Genomic DNA, 18,616 nt, shown 5'->3' with positions numbered 1-18,616 from the left:
GTTATTTTAAATGTGATTCAAGAACTTGTTGTTGAAATGACACAAATATGCTACCTTTTTAATCCATTTACACTCACTAAGGGTGCTCCAATTGATGGTCGCCGATCACAATCAGCCGATAATCAGCCTTATTTGAAATTTTCTTCTAAAATGATCATTTTTATCAAGCTTGTATATTTAAATTCAGTAATTTCACTTAAATGGCAATGAAGATTACCTATTAATTGTCATTTAAGTGAAATTACTGAACTTAAATATACAAGCTTGATAAAAATGGTCATTTTAGACGAAAATTTAAAATGGCATTTAGAGGCTTTTGCATCTGAACTCTTCATATGTATATATACTCATCAAAACGGAATATGTTCATCAATGGTTACAGTCTATATCAAGCAGCGACACGTTGCTGTTTTATTTAGTGATTTCACCGGAATGAATAGAGTCCGCAACGGCGATAGATTGAAGCGTGCGTCCGAGTGAAGACTGCGCGAGGCACAGAGAACACTATATCCATGACACTGATTGCCGTGGCAACGAGCACACAGCTTGAGTTCAAAAACATATTTAGTGCTAGATTTTATTTAATTGCGAACTAATTGAATGATCTGCTAGTTAACTGGAGATATTTTATTTATTTATATAAAGTACATGCAGGGACAGACTTCACTGGATCAAAACAATTCAATCTAACCATATAGATGTGGCCAGTAGTGGTGGCTTTCTTAATCTGTTTAAAATAATTTTGCAAGAAAAAGAAAAAATTACCAAGAAATTGAGAGAAATTAATCTAATAATCTCTATCCCCCCTCTTTCTTTATAATCTACCTCTCTAAATGTCCAAAAAATGTAAGCATCTTAGAAAAAAAAAGCTATAAAAAGTTATAGATAGCCTATATATAAGTTGTTAGTTATTTTGTATTTTTTGTTGCTGTGCACTTTACTACCTGTGGTCCTTTAAATGTACTGTATTAGAAAACCTGATGGCTGACTCAAAACATTATTTTGGCTATAGCCTTTATTATTGCTGTTTTTAGTTTGTCTAAATCTAAATCTAAATTTCTACAGGAAAATTGTATGTCAAGCCGGTCTCAATAAACAAGCTGCTAATTTAATATGCTGGACATGTTGCTTGCAAATAAACACAGGTGTCAATTTATGATACATTGTTTTCTCTTAAATGTAATAGTTAATGTACATTGTTGTTAAATATAGTTTAATAAGTAATGCTACAAGATAAATAGAAGTCTTTAAATAGACCCTGTGATCGGTATCGGTATCGGGTGATACAGCTTCCAGTAATCGGGGATCGGTGATCAGAGATCCTTAAAATCCTGAATTTCCAAAAATGCTGATCGGAGCACCCCTGACACTCACAATACTGATTATTATCGATAACCAACATTGAGAACATTTTTGATTTGTGATTGTTTTCTTTTGCTTTTAAAAGTACAAAAGTGAAAACATAATATGCGTTATGGATATACAGTTCTGCTCAAAAGTTTACATACCCCTTGCAGAATATACAAAATGTTAGCAATATTAGCAAAAGAAGACTTTTATTTTTTTAGTACTGTTCTGAATAAACTGTTTGACATAAGTGAAGTTAACATATAGTCAACAAGACAAAATAATAACCAAATGTACACAAATGGATCAGTTGAAAATCAGTTGTTTGCATACCTTTAAATCGGTTAGTTCACCCAAAAAATAAAAACTTTACTCACCCTCATGTTGTTCCAAACCTGTAAGACTTTTTTAAATGAAATCAGAAAATTCCATCCCTCCATTGACAGTCTAGGGAACTACCACTTTGACGCTTCAAAAAGTTCATAAAGAGAGCGTAAAACTAATTAAGGTGAATCGAGTGGTTTAGTACAAATTTTCCGAAGAGACACAATCACTTTATATACAAAGTGAGATCAGATTGAATTTAGGCTTTTATTCACATATAAACATTCATCAACACACACACAATTATAGTAGAGTGTAAATAGAGAGACAGATCTTTGTGTGTTTCGCAGATGAACAAAAGTCTTACGTGTTTAAAACATTAAGGGTGAGAGATTTTTTTTTTTCAACTTATGATCAGAAGTATATTAACATTCATAAAAGCACAAAGTTTTGCTTGCTTTTCATGCAAACATATTTTCATATATCTTTAAGGATCTTGGATTTTAAGGACTTGGTCCATGTAATATAAGAATACACCCGTTGACTTATTTTCAGTTTTTCATTTAAAATCTAATATAAAGATCGTTTAAAAGCTTTATTCTGTGCTAAATTGCTCTTGCATATAGTTCTTGACCTTATATACTGTGCTCCTTTGGGAAATGATTAAACAGCATTTCCTGTGGGAAGGACTGATCACACGGTTTGCTCTTATCCAGTAGCTTTAGTTTAAGCAATAATCTCTAATTTTGCTATCAGTTAATGGATTTAAATATGCGTCAAATATCACATTTCACTTAGAAAGAATGAATAGGCAGATAGTGGAATCAAAACAAACAGGATTTGTAGAGCGGCTGTGCCACGCTCACACGCTCATATCATCTTTGACCCAAATTGCATGTGCGGCAGCCTCCGCGGCCGGCTAATACACGCAAAGCCTTCATCGTAATGAATCAGATTGAGCAACAACCCCGCCCTGACCCTAATCTCTGGAAATCTATGGGATTTTCAAATGCGTTTTTTTCCCTAGGACAACTGGCTATGTAGGAAATTTTGATCAGTATGAAATGTTGTCTTGTCCACAGGCCATGATTTGGTATTATTGACAGGATTTTACAGGCAGGCAAAAAGAGCAAGAGGGAAAAATCAACAACATGGGATTTGTGCTTTTTATTGCTTATAAGCAAAGATAAGCCATGGGAACTTCTGCATAATAACGAAAAGACATTCATCTCATTTCTCATCACGAAGTGACCTTAAGTTACTTTTCATGTTGCCTCTATCCACAAGTTTCCGAGGGGCGCTCCTGTAAAAAATAAAGTGGGTGAAACTTCCGGTGACGCGACGGAAGTAGCATTCCAATGGTATTTTGTGTGTTAGTTAGCGAAGAGGCTAGCTGTTTTTCGGAGAATTATTTTACTATTTAAAGACGCAAATCTTTATGAGAGATGTCGTTACGGAGCTCAGGGACAACATGTGCTGTTCGCGGTTGTATGTATAGCCGGACTAAACTAATTTAGTGGCTTAAACGGGATTGTTTTGAACATAAGCTGAAAACGAAATCAGAGTGATCCTGCCAACGACCGTAGTTTCCATCACCTCCCAAAAGACGACGAATCTTCCTGTGTACATTTGTTTAAATTCTTAATATTCTATAAACTCTATCAACATGTGTTTGGCTGTTCGCTACTGATGTTACACCTAAACTCAGGATCAAAGCTTGTGTTGACAGAATATCAAATGTGCCAGTTAATGTATTCAAGAAGCACATTCATTTATAATTTTTAATAAACTCCAAAGCACAATGACTCAGTGTGTATTTTTTATTTTAATTGTTTGTCGCACAACTGTCTGTCACCATGCCTTGATGAGTATTGATTATTAATAATGTTATTATAATACTCCCAATCAACTACTGCGGAGGGTAAAGGTACTGTTATTTCACCCTTTTGAATTTCGTTGAGGTTGTGTTCACACATCGTTAGCTAGTTTGGATCGCTATAACTTGAATGACTGTCAACTGTTGAATGAACGAGTGTCAAGCATGTCAAATCGCGCTTTGTTTACTTCCAACCGGAAGTCGCGCCCACTTTTGACGCAAGGCCTCATGGGGCGTAGGAAACTTGTGGATAGGACATGACCCTGAATCTTCTGTGAAAAAAAAAAAAAAAGTCAATTAAACTTAGTAGTTGCAATGATGCTGCAGTTTTTACTGTATTTTATATGATTATTATACGACTTCTTTAGCGTCTGATAGCGGCAAACGGATTATTTCTAATTTTATTCAAAACACAATATTCAAGAAACGAAAGTAAAATTGCTTGGAGACATTTTTGTTTTGTATTTTGTTTTATTTGAAGTTATAATTTATTTATTTGTATTTTTTCTGCAAATCTTACCCTATAAAGTAGTATTTCAGCATTTGGGTGAATAATTTTCTTTGTAAATGTATTTCATTGAATATGTGATTTCATTTTAGATAGATCCAGTGTTTACCACAGAGGTTGAGGAGAGTGTCAAGAGGTAAATATCACTTCACGTCTTCATCTTCCCTCCTTGATCTGCTCCTTTTTACTTTCATCTCCTTTCTTCGGTCTCAGGTACTTGATCTTCAAAGTCTCAGTTTCTTATTGCTTCCACTAAACCCACACATATGCGCAGAAACATTCATCTGCTTTTCAATATTTCTATATTATTCATCTTTCCAGTATTCCCTTTTTAAAATAAGGGAATGCTCCCTTGTAAACTGTTCCTGGATGTTTTATAACATATTCATGAGGTTGTGTGTGTGTGTGTAGGTCTGTTGGAGTGTTTCTGGCAGCTGATTTGAGTCAGGAGGAGCTGCATTCTGCCATGCAGAAATCATTTGCCCTGGTCAACTCGTCTCTCTCAGAGGGAATGTCTGCTGCCATCTTAGAGGTTTGTCAGAAAGAGCTAATCTGTTTTTTCTGACCATTGGAGTAAAATGTCAGTATTTACTACAGTGTTTCCCCTACCATTGTTTTAGGGGGGCGGCCCCCTAAAATGCTGACGAAATCCAGTCATAAAGAAGGATTTTACTGTATATTTTCGAGGAATAAATAGAAAGCGGTTCAGTACACTTGAAATAAAAATCGCGATATAGACTAGTGTGTGTGAATATTAAACCACAAATACTATTTAAATACGAATCCTGTTTCTTATGAATCGTATGTTCCGTGTGAATGAACAGTGCAGCCCAGAGCCGTTAAATATGAATATGTTTTATTCATATAACAGTTTTATTTACCACACACACACACATATACTGAAGACACACGTGTGACGCTTGTGCTGTTTTTTTGCCTATATGAAGACAGAAATGATTGAACGTCCTCTCCATGCTCTAGATCCACTCTGAAAGTCACTTCGTGATCATTTAACCGCTTCATTTGTGAAACCATCATGACGATCATGACAAACACACAGAAACTCCAAAGGGCTTCACGGCAACCCGTCAAAATAAAAGTTTGGTTTAACTTGACAGAAATATATTACTGTTGTACAGTAGAAATATGAAATGTCCAGATGTAATAATACATTAACACTAATACGAATAAATTATGAATTTTTTAAACAAAACTGAATTTAAGGAATAATCCATGTTTTAATTTTAACAGTAAAGCTCATTGTGCAGCACATTATTTGACAAAGTTTATGATAAAATTAGTGTTTTATGGCTTAATTTTATTACCAGCAAAACAGAATTAGTGTGAGTTATTTTTTTTTATATATCTATACATTTAAAAAAAATTAATAATACATGATTTGAATTATTATACATTCTTTTTGATGTCTAATAATAAAAAATAAATTACATGCCCACTCCGCTACAGTAGCAGGTAGTGTTACTGTACCCCCCTAAAAAAAAAAAATCCTAGGGGAAACACTGTACTATATTGACTTTAAAATGATGTTGATAAGAATATTAATAGTAATATGAAGAAAGTAACATGTACAGTATCTTGAGAAAAACTGAAAGTGAATAGTACAAACACGTCATTCTTTTCACAGTCACAGACATGAAATTTTCACTTTCTGAGTTTTTTTTTAACTTTAATATTAGTTCCCCTAGCCTGTATTTGGTCCCCTCGTGTCTAAAATTTTCAATAGGTGTAAACCGAGCTTTGGCTATTTTTCTCTTCTCTTCAGCTCAGACGCACTGATCTTGAATCTCCTTGTTATTACGTCATAACGAGGAAAGGTAACCTCCCCTTTCTCTGCTTTGCCCGCCTGGAGAATTTGGCTCGCCAGGCGCGATTTTAGTTTTTCCTCGAGACTTATCATGTTTTGCAAACGAGCGAAGCATGGCAGTTGATCAGTGTTCGGATGTACAAATGAACACAAACTTATTTTTTAGTTCCTTCATCCAAGCCTCTGAAGAAACAATGGGTTCATTTTATTTTCTCTGGAAATGCGCCGACACAAATTCCCCACCGACGACTGTTTCCTCAACTTGGGCCAATACAAAACTGGCCTCGATGAACGTCTGAAAATTAATCGATCGAGCTACCCAGCAACAATTTTTGATGTGTTGCCTAATTGTTCAAGTTCAGACAGGTAATCTTTCTCTCAAAATTGTTCAATACTGTTTATGCAGAAGTCAAGCCAGTGACTAAAATATCAACTTCACATTGTTTCTTTTTGTAGGATGAAAATTATCTTATTTAAATTGTGATGAAATTATACAGAAAGCGATCAAAGAACAATCCACACAGCGCGAGTTTATCAGGACAACTCTATGAAATCAATGAAGGACGTTACACTGCACAACGAACCTCTTACTGTATGTACATCATCGTGTCTGCATTGGTGAAAGCATTAGAGAGTGCAGAAACTGCGTTACAATGATAAGATCTTCATCCTCGCGATCGACAGAGTGTCCTCTGCTGCTCAGTACTCGTCACAGCAACATTTTAAGTCATGGGAATAGATTTAAATACTTCAAAAACTTCTCACGATTCGGTAATCTCAATAGTTGTAATAGTAAAAACGCATAATAGCTGTAGTAATAGTATTCGAGAGTTTCACATGTAATATGTAGCTATTTTATATATTCAAGCATGTCAGCCAATCACATCAGTGGCCGGTTCCACTGAATCCCACAGCAGACACGCCCCTTCAAACAGAGCGTTCAAATCAGAGGCTAAAATCAGGCTAGGAAAAATGCTCTTTATTTCTAAATTATGACTATTTTTTAATTTAAAAAACATACCAACATGATGAGGTCAACCCAGGAAACATTATAAAATAATAAAATTACCCCATGTCAGGGGATCTTTAAAGGAAATGGCATTTTTAAATATATGCAGCACTTGGTAGAGCGTCTTTAAAATGCTGAGTTTTAGTCTCAGTGTGGGCAGATGGCCAAAACTCATAGAAAAAGATACATTTTCAGATGTATTCAGATCAGTGTAGATGTATCCCTAGTATTTGGTTTGTCCAAGAGTAATGAGTCTGAAAAATCATTATTTTCTCTATTGATTTTGATCTCAATACTAGTGCAGGAATCATCTTAATTAGATAGGATATTATGACCACAATATCATTATGTGGATCTAGTTAATCTGTGTTCAAACTGACCAGATTAGTTCAACCTCCACTGGGATTAATGTGCTAAGTGGCTGTTATCATAATTTCCTCAAAAGTTCCTCCTCTTTTCATTATCCCACAAATGTGATCAAGCATAGAATGAAATGGCCAATGTATCTACAGAGAATTGACGTTAAAAAGGTTGTTGCAATTTACAAGATTTAAAAAAAATAAAAAACAAAAAAGGAAGAAGCTTTGTAAATGCAATCATCTAGCCCATAATGCTTGATTGCTATCTTACAGTGAATGATCCTGGACTTGAAATGGCACTCACAATGTCACAGTAATGGATTGAGTTTCCAGGGAGCACAAATACTGATAGAAAACCTTGAATGCTCTTAAGGCGCTTCAGATAAAAAGCACCTGGAAAATGAATAAATGTAAATGCATTGCACACAAGGCCAAACAGAGTTAATGTATTGCAATCTGGTGTGTTTTTAGGCAATGGATTTAGGTTTGCCTGTTTTAGCGAGGGATATTCCTGGAAATGCTGCAATAGTTGAGCACAAGGTCACAGGATTGCTGTACTCAAGCCCTCAGGTAAGATTTACAAAGGTTTGGATTATTATTGAGAGTTTAATTTTAATACAGTGAAATCATATCACAGTGTTTTTGTCTGATAAAAGTATACAAAAGTAAAATCTATATGTTCTAAGGGCCAGATTTACTAAACGGGGAAAGGTCTGTGTGTAATCTACGGACGACACACAAATGAAAGAACAGATCATTTCCATAATGACCAATGCAATCTACCAAGAGCGACGCAAATTGAGCGTCTGGTTTAAGACATGCTTTTTTGGACGGTAAACAACGGCGCAAATACCAGTAAATTGATCAGCGTGAACCTTAGTAAAGTTTTTTTTTTTTTTTGCATAATTCATTGAATTACTCACCTCCCAGAAATTTTGCGTCTGAAAGGGAAACTCCTACAATGTATATGCAAAAAGGCTGGCCGCAAAAATAACCCTGTCCACGTCTGTTTGCTGATTTTTCATTGTGTCTTTAGTACATCGTAACAGTAGTTTTTTAACACCAAAAGAAGGATTGTCTTTGTGCGAATTTTAGTAAATTAGGCCCCACGTCTTCGGAAGACATGATTGGTCATGTGAAAAACGCCGAAATTTTTCCCTCCACTGTATGGTAAATCTCATTATTAGTGCATTGACTCAAATTTGCCACGTTGTGATTGATCACGAGATACAAAATAACCAAAGATGTTTGGCATAATTGATGTCAAACCTGATTTTCGATGCAGAAAGGAAAGATTATCGGTGAAAAACAACTTGCAGCCTCTTAGTCACATAAGGCTATCATGTGACTTTAGAAGACTTGGAATATATGAGAAGAAAGACATACAGGTTGGTAATGCTTTTTTAAAATAGTAATACTTCAATAGTGTTACAACTTTATTCAAGACAATTTTTGGCACTAAAACGCTGCTGTAAAAGAGAGAGTAGTGTTGGGTTTAGTAGTGTTGACTCTTCTTAGTGCTGTCGACTAAGCTTTAACCTGTTTTGGTTCTTTAGGGGGAACCGACAGACTTAGCGTTTATTGTATCGCCGTGCTAAACGGCTGAGAGGAATTCAAGGCAGCTTAAAAGGTCGAGGGGCAAAACTTCTATCCCTAAAGCAATCTGCTCCTCGGAGCAATTTCCAACCATCCATTTATCTTGCTTATCTCAAATGTATTAAAAGCAATAGCGGATCTGAAAATCGCAAGTCTCTGGAGAAACACAGGAAATTGTAAATGAAAGCATTAATATTTGTTTGCATGTCTGGGCAATTGTGAGCATGTGGGATGTACCATGTGCCCTTCTTTAAATAGTTGTCCCTCGGGTGAAGTTGAAAAGCAGAGGCGAAAGAGCATTTGCAGTAACAGGACCAAAGCTCTGGAACAATCTGCCCCTGTACATCAGACAGGCTCAAACTCTTGCTGCTTTTAAATCTAGTCTTAAAACCTATTACTACTGTTTGGCTTTTGAAGCTAGGTGAGTGTTTGTATTGTCGATTATTTGTTTCTGGTTTTTTACTTTGTGTCGTTGACGGTTTGTAGTTGTGAAATAGGATACAAGTGTACAGCACTTTGTCAAACACTTGTTGTTTTTAAAAGTGCTTTATAAATAAACTTTGACTTTGACTTTGACTTCTTTATTTATGACCTTTGACTTGACTTGTAGTCAAGACCGCCTAAACTGATACCAAGACACCACCAAGACCAGAAGGTATCGATACCAAGACAGACCAAGACCTGGCTTCAGTGTCACATGACAATTCAGAAATTGTTCTAATTTACCTATTTGCTGCTCAAGAAACATTTATTTTTATTATCAGTGATGAAAAGAGTTGTGATGCTTAATATGTTTGTGGAAACCATGCCCATTTTTTCCTTTTCAGGATCCTAGGATTAATAGAATGTTCAAAAGAGCACCATTTATTTGAAATAAAACATTTTTGGTATTATAATTAATACTTTATAATAATTAATAATGTCTAATATAAATGTCTTCACTGCAACAATTTAATACACCCTTGCTGAGTAAAAGTTTTAATTCCTTTAAATGAAAAATACTGACTCTGAAAAACTGCTATATACACAGGGGTCGCACACTGGACGAGAAGCGCAGCGCCGAACACATTATTCTCTATGAGCGTACACACACCAGCGGCGCCATTCGGCGTCTGTCCCCGGCGCCCAGCTACGGCTCGGGACCTTGTTCAAAACCTTGCCGTGCCACAGAGCACCATTTGCATAGTTTTAGATAAAATTTGCATTTATTGGTCTCAAATTGTCGTTAATGTACATGGCTTCACCCTGTGCTGTTTCACTCAGGTTAGCTAAAAGCTAGCTAAATAAATACTATTGTATTATGTGACATAGTTGCCTAGACAACGGATAACGTTACAACAAAATAAAAATGTGATAGACACTTTCACTTGATTAACGTTCAAATAAAAATTAAATAATATATCAAGTTAAAACTCACACACCGTGCTGCTCTCCTACCAGGAGTTGATTCAAAATTGAGCTCGCGCGAATAGAATGTGCGATACCTGGAGTTGTCCTAGAATGTGCGATACCTGGAGTTGTCCTAGAATGTGCGATACCTGGAGTTGTCCTAGAATGTGCGATACCTGGAGTTGTGGCGCGGTGCTGCGCTGTGCTTCTCGTCCGGTGTGCGACCCCCTTTAGGAAAAACATTTTTGTCTTAAAGGAGTAGTTCACTTTTAAAAAAAACTTTTGCTGATAATTTACACACCCCCATGTCATCCAAGATATCCATGTCTTTCTTTCTTCAGTCGAAAAGAAATTTTGATGAAAACATTCCAGGATTTTTCTCCATATAATGCACTTCAATGGGAACCAAACAGTTCAAGGTCCAAAAGACAGTTTCAGTGCAAAATGCAAACTGTTCAAAGGTCTTTAAACGATTCCAGACGATGAATAAGGGTCTTATCAAGCGAAACAATCACTTATTAAAAAAATAAAATAAATACGTTTTATAAGCTCAAATGCTCGTCTTGTTCTGTTCTGTGATGTGCGTTCATGACTCTCCTGTTCGAACTCGTTCATCAAAATGAACGAATCTCTTCGAGTCAATTCGTTCATTTCGTTCGCTGAATAAACCAAATGACACGAAAAATAAGAGTTTGAACTGGAGAGCTTATAAAACTTAAACTGTGTTGTTGTTTTTTTTTTTTTTTATAAATGATTGATTGTATCAAGATAAGACCCTTATTCCTCATCTGGAAGAATGGTGTAATTGTACTCTTGAAAAGTAAGATTTTATTGTACTCCTAGACTTAAGAATACGTGTGATTCCTAAGTGTCAAGACTAGGTCTCAGCTGCTAAATGGTTTAAGAGTGCTGGAGATGTATCCTAACCTAGTTACTGAGGCGTAACAAGATGACAGCAGAGAGGAGAACACACTTTCTGAAAAAGATATAATGTATTGGAGTTATGTGTATATTATAATATGTTAAATAAACGATACTTGCTTGATCATAAAGGTATTCTTTGTAAGAAATGTAATAACTTATCCCACTCTACAAATCAATGCTCTGACTGCAGTAATGAAAGAAATAAGGACGTTTTAAATATGAAGCAAGAACAAAACATTAAACATAGTGAAGGTTATCTGACCAAATTATTACAGCTACAGGTTTTAGAAAAACAAAAAAGCATTGACAAACAACATAATCAGTTATTAAAATGTCAAAATGTCTTTGCATGTGCGCATGACTGCATGTTTATCACAAACAAAACAATATACTAAAAGCGTAACAACACAATATGCTTACAAAATCCTAAACACATTTTTAATAATGTTTGGATAAAGGGTGAAGATGTTAATAATGTTCCTAGGCTGGTCAACACTTTTGGCCACTACTGTGTGGCAGTTCATTGACGTTCCAGTTGACCTTCAAACCATGCAGCAAAAGCAAGCCACTTTTATGAGGATTTCAGGCTTCCTTGGAGTTCACAACACTTCAAGTGGCACTTCAGTCAGCACATGAGAATCAGTCTCAGACTTTGCTGAAAGTTGCTTTTAGATTCTTTATAAGGGTATCCTACTCTTAGACAAGTCATACTTTTTACTGAGAATTTTTTGACGCTTAAGTCAAACCTTAAGAGAGCATCAAGAGAGCAAGTTTTATACTTTGCAAAATCTGTTGAAAATTCTTGTCCTAGCAGCATTTTTTCCCCTTTGTGTGTTCTGCCAAAGATTTGTTTAACCATGTGTTGTTTAACCAAGTCACATCTGTGCACTGTGCTAAGCCTTGACCTTTATCTTAGTAGGCTAAGTAGCTAAATGAGAGGTTTAAGACCGGACTATATGTTGTCGAACAAAGAGTGTCGTTGAGGCTTAAAAGATCTCTGATGATTAGTTAGGCTCTTTACTACACTAACAAACTTAGAAAATATCTAGTTAATCAAAAGTGACAGTGAAGCCATTTATAATGGTACAAAATAATTTCTATTTCAAATAAACGCTGTCCGTTTGTACTTTCTATTAATCAAAGAATCCTCAAAAAATGTAGCACAATTCACATTAAAATATTAGGCAGCACAACTGTTACTTGAACACCAAATCAGTGTATTAGAATGATTTCTGAAGACTCATGTGACACTGGAGACTGGAGTAATGATGCTGAAAATGTACCTACTATTTTTGATGTATTTTTGATACAATAAATGCAGCCTTAACACTGAGCATAAAATACTGATAGTTTGTGTACATAATCTACTGACTCCATTATCCTGCATATTACATGATTATACCAAATAACTTGACTCGAACTACACCCAAGCTCATATTTCCCTCTTAAAGAGCCCAGGCACTTCCCACCAGGCCACATCTCTGTCAAACGTACACATTTACACTCTGGTTTCATCATGGTATTGTGTCAAGGCTCAGCTCTCTTTCTCATACGACACAAAAACTGTAACCCTGCTGAGCTGAACCCAGCTATCCTTTCAGAGTCTCCCATGATACCTGTGGTTAAGAGTAAATAGCAGGGGGTCACTGGAAGCTGAAGGTGTTTTAAGTCGGGTTGAAAGACAGTTGCAACATGGGCAATTGACATGACGATTAAATTCACTGTTCTCAAAGAATAAAGCTTTTATATTTTCGCAGCAGTTCGGATACGCAGCAGTTTTGTCCATAAATTATATTAAATTATGTTCTTCATTGATTTCTTCTGCTCATCCAAGGCTGCATTTATTCAATCAAAAATACATTAAAATCATTAATATTATGGAATATGATTGCAACTAAAAAAAAAAAAGGTTTTCTATTTTTCCTGTGATGGTAAAGCTTTGTCTTTCGGAAATCATTCTAATGTGCTGATTTGGTGCTCAAGAAACATTACTTTTTATTATTAATATTATTATTATTGTGGAATATGTGATGATTGCCGATGTTCTCATAAGTCACCTCACTAAATAAACATACTAAACAAATTTTAATTAAAAATGTAAAAAAAAAAAAAATCTTAACTCAGTATGAAAACCATTACAGCTATGGAATGTCCTCATAATGATAGGTGTACCAACGTGTGTGTGTGAATAGACTCTTTTAAAATAGGTCATTTTATGGAATGTCATGGACTACAAATATTTTATATTCATATACAAATCTATTGCAGTTGCTTAAATCCAGTGTAAATCCAAAAAACAGCGGTGCAATCTGAAACATTTTTCAAAGGATTTCAATGTTCTTGTTTTCACAGGAATTTGTAAGCATGTCCAGAAAGCTTCTGGATGACCATGAACTACAGGAAAGACTGGTGAGGAATGGAAAGGATTACATTAGAACGTGCCACAACCCAGGGAAGGAGAGAATAACCTATCAGAAACTGGTGGAGACTCTTCGTTGACAGTATGATGGGATTTAACATTTGTCTCAGGTCTCATTGAAGTCTGTATTGCATATTTCAATTGAAATGCAAGCCTCTCCCATGATTGTAAAGATAACGGTGGCAATTTGTTTCTGGGAAATACTGTATATATTTATAGGAAATGTTGACTTTCACTAGGTATGAAAGGGACACACAATTTAATATTCTCAGAGCTTAAATTGCAATTTATGAGGTTTTAGAAGAAGGTCTGGTGATGGATCTTGCAGTTTTTCTTTTTTTGGAGAATTGTGCACTCTTGCGGTGTTTGTTTTGTCGTGATGCTTATTGGTAGTGAAGAATGCGTATAGAAGTGCAGTGCCAGTGTTTCTACAGTGGTTGTTACTACAGTTTTCTGGGTTAACGAATTGTGTTGACATTTTATTCTAGCAAGAAAGAGTCCCCCATAAGGATGATCTCAGCTTGAATCAAGCAGACAGCTTGCGTTTATGTGCACATATGTAATATGAAGGGACAAACTAGACATATGACAAACTAAAAATGGCTACAAATTACTATACTTGATTTCTCTAAACAAATGTAAAGGGAATAGCATTTTCCGGAGGCTTGTGGAAGGATCCACTAAAATAAATGGATCCAGTTTTAGAGGTGCCACATCCAGCTTGTTCTGGCTCAAGTTATGCCCCGCTTTTAACTGTAGGAAAAAAATGAAAGGTTTAAAAATGTTAAACTGTCAATCTCCAGAGACCATTACCTGTCAGTCATAAGCTGATTCAGCTGCCAAAATCTCTAAAGCTCAAATGAAGAACAGTGATGATCTCACAAGATTGTTCTGATTAGCACATTTTAGTCTTGAAAGGATTTTTTAATTTATTCATTTATGTGTGTTTGTTCAGGGATTAAGGTTTTTGCTAAATATATTAAATATTTATTAACTAAGACTGTATGTCTCATATCTTAAACCACGACTTTGCATGATTGTACCTTTGTTTAATTTCATATATGGCACAATAAAATGAAATATAAACATTTGTATACAAATATCTGTTGATTTTCTGTTCAGCTATAAGGATAACATAATTTACATCAGTAGTGGACATTCTCATGGACGCTTTTTGCATGTGTGGTCTCCAATGTTTGTCAAACCATGGTAAATTGTCAAACTTTGTGGTTGTGTGGGGTTTTTATTATGACCAGTGACAATTTACCTCTACAACTGGATTTACCTCAAATGTGTTTTACCAGTGTTAAAGCCTGCAAACACCGCTTTACATTCGGATTACAAAAGATAATAACTCCCATTCATTTATAATGAAATGAAATGATTGCTATTTCTTATCATAGCACCAAGCACTGAATACATGGCTTCATCATGTGGCTTTTTAATGGAAAATGAAACAATCGACTGTACATACAAATGCAGGGTGGTAAAATATCTTCAAACAAAGTGTTATCTATACAATAATCACATGCGTTTTTGTATAAAAAATGGAAGGATGCAGAGTAACAAACAAAAATGCAAAGATAGTGACACTGTGTTTGGTCCTAGAGAAAGATTGACAATTTATCTTAAATCTTTACATTTTCTTAATGAAAACCTAGGTAGAAGAAAATAATAATTTGGCCAATTACCTCAGGGTAGTTGTTGTTTGGGTACTTTTATTAATAATAATAATAAAAATAATAGAAAGATTGTGTTCTCTCCCTTTTACCATGATCACTCATTAAGTCAGAATCAATTTAAGTCTTTCAAGTCGCACCTTGACCATATGAAAGCCATGAAGCTGGACTGGTTATCTTGACCATAATCCTGTGTAGCACGGACCAACGTAACAACTTTCCCAAAGAAAGAAGGCATTCGGGTGATGCTATAGAGCAGGGATGGGCATCTTTGGCCCTTCATCTTCAAGCATCCCTTAAGGTCCACTGTCCTGCAGAGTTTAGCTTGAACCCTAATCAAACAAACTTGAAAAGTTTAAACCAAGGACTTCAGGAAAACTTGAAAATTACAGACAGGGGGGTTTGATTAGGGTTACGGTAGAGAACACTGAGGGCCGGAGATGCCCACCCCTGATATAGAGATATACTGTACACTATGGATGCATAAATCAGGCTGCATGTAAGCCTACAATCACAGTTGTTGCAATGACTCGGCAGCTGACACCTCGGGTATCATACAATTGTCCTCCTTTCCCACCCAGTTAATGCCATGTCCATTCTCTTGTGGTAAAGTTTTGGGAGAAGTTTGTCGATCCAAAGATGTGAAGGTGGTGAACTGGACCCTTTTCCTCTTACTAGTGGGTGAGTGTAGGGACTCACTTCGGACTGGTCTTGCTGCAAGGGATCCTACACACCCAACACCGGAGTCATTTGACACAGAAGACACCTGGCAAGAGGTCCTTCGAGTGAGAGTGCCACAGGGCTCTGTATTGGGTCCTATATCGATTACAGACGTGTTGTGAGCATCTTGCTGTAACGGATTTCCAGTGACGTTCATAACCAGCTCAGCATCTGTTCCCAGCCATACCCAGTCATGACGGTGACCAGTGTGCTCAGAAACTTGAGCAGGTGTCTGCTTGTGCCGAAATTTAACCAAGTATGATACACAGTTTACCATAAACACTAAGATAGCCAAGCAGAAGACTCCCAGTAATGCATACATCCCGATCTCCAGGTCTGTAAGTGGACGGTTTGACAGTGGACCCTCAATGTCATCATCATTACCATCATCATCATCATCTCCATAGTCATTTTTTGGCTCCTGATTGGTGGTTTCCACCTGGGGAGGGTAGTTATTGTAGTTCACTAAGTTCCCAGAAGCCTTCCCAGTGCTTAACATTGAACCCTCAGAAACTTCATTACTACTCCAGGAAATTCCTGGGCGATCATCGCTGCCAGCTTTTCCTGTACTAAAGAAATTTCCACTGTTTAAAATATTCCCAGGTTTACTGACTCCAGCCGAGGCATCATTAGCCCGTCCCATTCCTAAATCATTTGCGATGCTGCCAATGGTCGAGTCTCGTGCTGTTGACTTGGCTGTGGTGGTGATCTTCATCAAGGCACTATCCTCTCGCTCAGCCTCTGAATTTCTGCTCGAAACCTGTTCTGGCTGCTGCAGCTTCTTCTCAGTTTCCGCTTCTTCTCCGTCTTCAACTCGCTCACTGCTGTTATCTTTCCCAGTGACACCAGCAAATAGTCCTGTGCGGTTTCCTGTGTCATTATTATTGATACTGCTGTTTTCAGGACGTCTGCTGTTTGTCTGGAACTTTACAGTTAAGCTCCCGCTGCCAACAGCTAAAGTGCTTTTACGCTTTGATTTCTGACAGACCTCACAAATGGTCATCTCAGCTCTCACCAGTGTTCCTTTGCCTTCACCTTCTGCCACAATAGTCATAGACGACTCCTGCACTGAGACCACGCCCTCATCCAGCGACGTCACAGCCAGGCGATAGTGAGTAGGGTCATAGATGTCCAGGGGAGTGAGGGAGCCATCGCTAAATTGTAACCAGGAGCTCAACACTGCCTCCTGCAATTAGAATAAAATAGAATTTTGCATACTAAGTAGTGGGTCAAATAGGAGATGCTTTTAAACCCATTCACTTGTTGAATACAATTTTAACTTTCCATGCCAAGTACACCAAATGTTCAGGGTTGGCAACCATATAGTTAAATAGCTAAAAAGTTTAAACAGCTTTTGATGTGGTGACGAAATTGGTATAAAGAAGTGTACCAAAATTTCAGTAGTTACCAGTAATGTCATTGTAACAACACTAATGCCTGGTTCAGATTACACATTTTTTTTGTCTGTTACGATTGTCAGATTACGCGATTTTGACTCCTAAAATCTTGTTGTGTCGTGGACAAGAAACATGTCAGACTACACGTTGCTTCCTGACCAGTCATCATGTGCCGTCATCGAGAAGGCGAAACTAGTAGTGAGTGACTTCTTCCGTAAACGAATGTAAAAAAACAACGGATGAAGCGATGAGTGTTGTATTGGCTGTCCTGTGTTCAGAAAAAAGTAAAAAAAAGAAAGAAAACCCGTCAATGGACACGTTCCTGGATTGCTCGAAGAGGACAGTATGGGCTTGTCGATCCTCCAAAGAGAGCTTGAGGTAAAATATTGTTTTCTTATATATTTTTACTTTTAGTTTTAACGTTAGCACCATCGTCTCTCTTTTGGTTCGCCATTTTTGAAAGTTGTGTACGGAAATGCTCGTGCTCCTATTGGTCAACCTCATACATGTGACGGAACCCGTCGTGGACGAGCGTTAAAAAAATTAAACATGCTAGTCTTTTTGGCGTGATGTCGTGAAGCATTATAAACTTTATACGAGATGATATGATCGAATCTTGAGTCCTGACGCCCGTTGTCGTTTACGAATCCCCACGACACCCTACGTCAAACGGATCGTGCCAAAAGCAGGCTAAAATCGTTTAATCTGAACCAGGCATAATATTAATTTGGTTACACTTTAGATTAGGGTCCAATTCTCAACTATTAACTAATTTTGCCTAAAAAAACTCCTAATTAATGCTTATTAATAAGTTTAGGTATTGGGTAGGATTGAGGGATGTAGAATAAGGTCATGCAGAATAACACATTAATATGTGATTTATAAGCACCCCAAACTAAAGTGTAACCATTAAGTTTTGCAAAATATAAATGCTTTGCTTGATAATTGCTTGAAAGTTATAAAACCAGACAAATCTTTATTTTTAATTGGATCAGTGTTGTAGTCGAGACCACCTCACTCGAGTCCGAGTCCAGACCGAGACCAGAGAAAGTCGAGTCCGAGTCGAGTCCAAGACCAGAGATGGTCGAGTCCGAGTCGAGACCGAGACCAGTGAGGGTTGATTACCTAATTTACTTTTATTTACTTAGAGAAATCCTTTTTTTATTTTACTGAATTTACTTAGAGTTTAAAAAATGTGATCAGTTTAGGGTAAAAAGGCCACATAGTAGGTGGTGTTAAAAGTA

General features: G+C 36.7%; 2 protein-coding genes across 3 annotated transcripts in view; one reads left to right on the top strand and one right to left on the bottom strand.

Moving 5' to 3' along the window:
• glt1d1 (glycosyltransferase 1 domain containing 1) overlaps positions 1-14,667 on the top strand; it is a 58,338-nt gene extending 43,671 nt beyond the window's left edge. For both annotated transcript variants that reach the window (XM_089119447.1, XM_039672197.2), the window contains exons 9-12: positions 4,148-4,191; positions 4,467-4,587; positions 7,720-7,818; positions 13,510-14,667. In XM_089119447.1, coding sequence (XP_088975573.1) covers positions 4,148-4,191; positions 4,467-4,587; positions 7,720-7,818; positions 13,510-13,656 — 411 coding nt within the window. In that variant the 3' untranslated portion in view covers positions 13,657-14,667. The remainder of the gene's footprint in view (positions 1-4,147; positions 4,192-4,466; positions 4,588-7,719; positions 7,819-13,509) is intronic.
• Positions 14,668-15,001: 334 nt separating this feature from the next.
• The window catches only part of LOC120479573 (transmembrane protein 132D), a 39,449-nt gene continuing 35,834 nt past the window's right edge, over positions 15,002-18,616 (bottom strand). Inside the window, exon 9 of the mRNA XM_089119446.1 lies at positions 15,002-17,161. Coding sequence (XP_088975572.1) covers positions 15,767-17,161 — 1,395 coding nt within the window. The 3' untranslated portion in view covers positions 15,002-15,766. The remainder of the gene's footprint in view (positions 17,162-18,616) is intronic.

The sequence above is a fragment of the Pimephales promelas genome, chromosome 14 (assembly GCF_988280905.1).
Source record: "Pimephales promelas chromosome 14, fPimPro1.hap1.1, whole genome shotgun sequence".
In the NCBI taxonomy this organism is placed as follows: Eukaryota; Metazoa; Chordata; class Actinopteri; order Cypriniformes; family Leuciscidae; genus Pimephales; species Pimephales promelas.
This window is presented reverse-complemented; position numbering and strand designations above follow the sequence as displayed.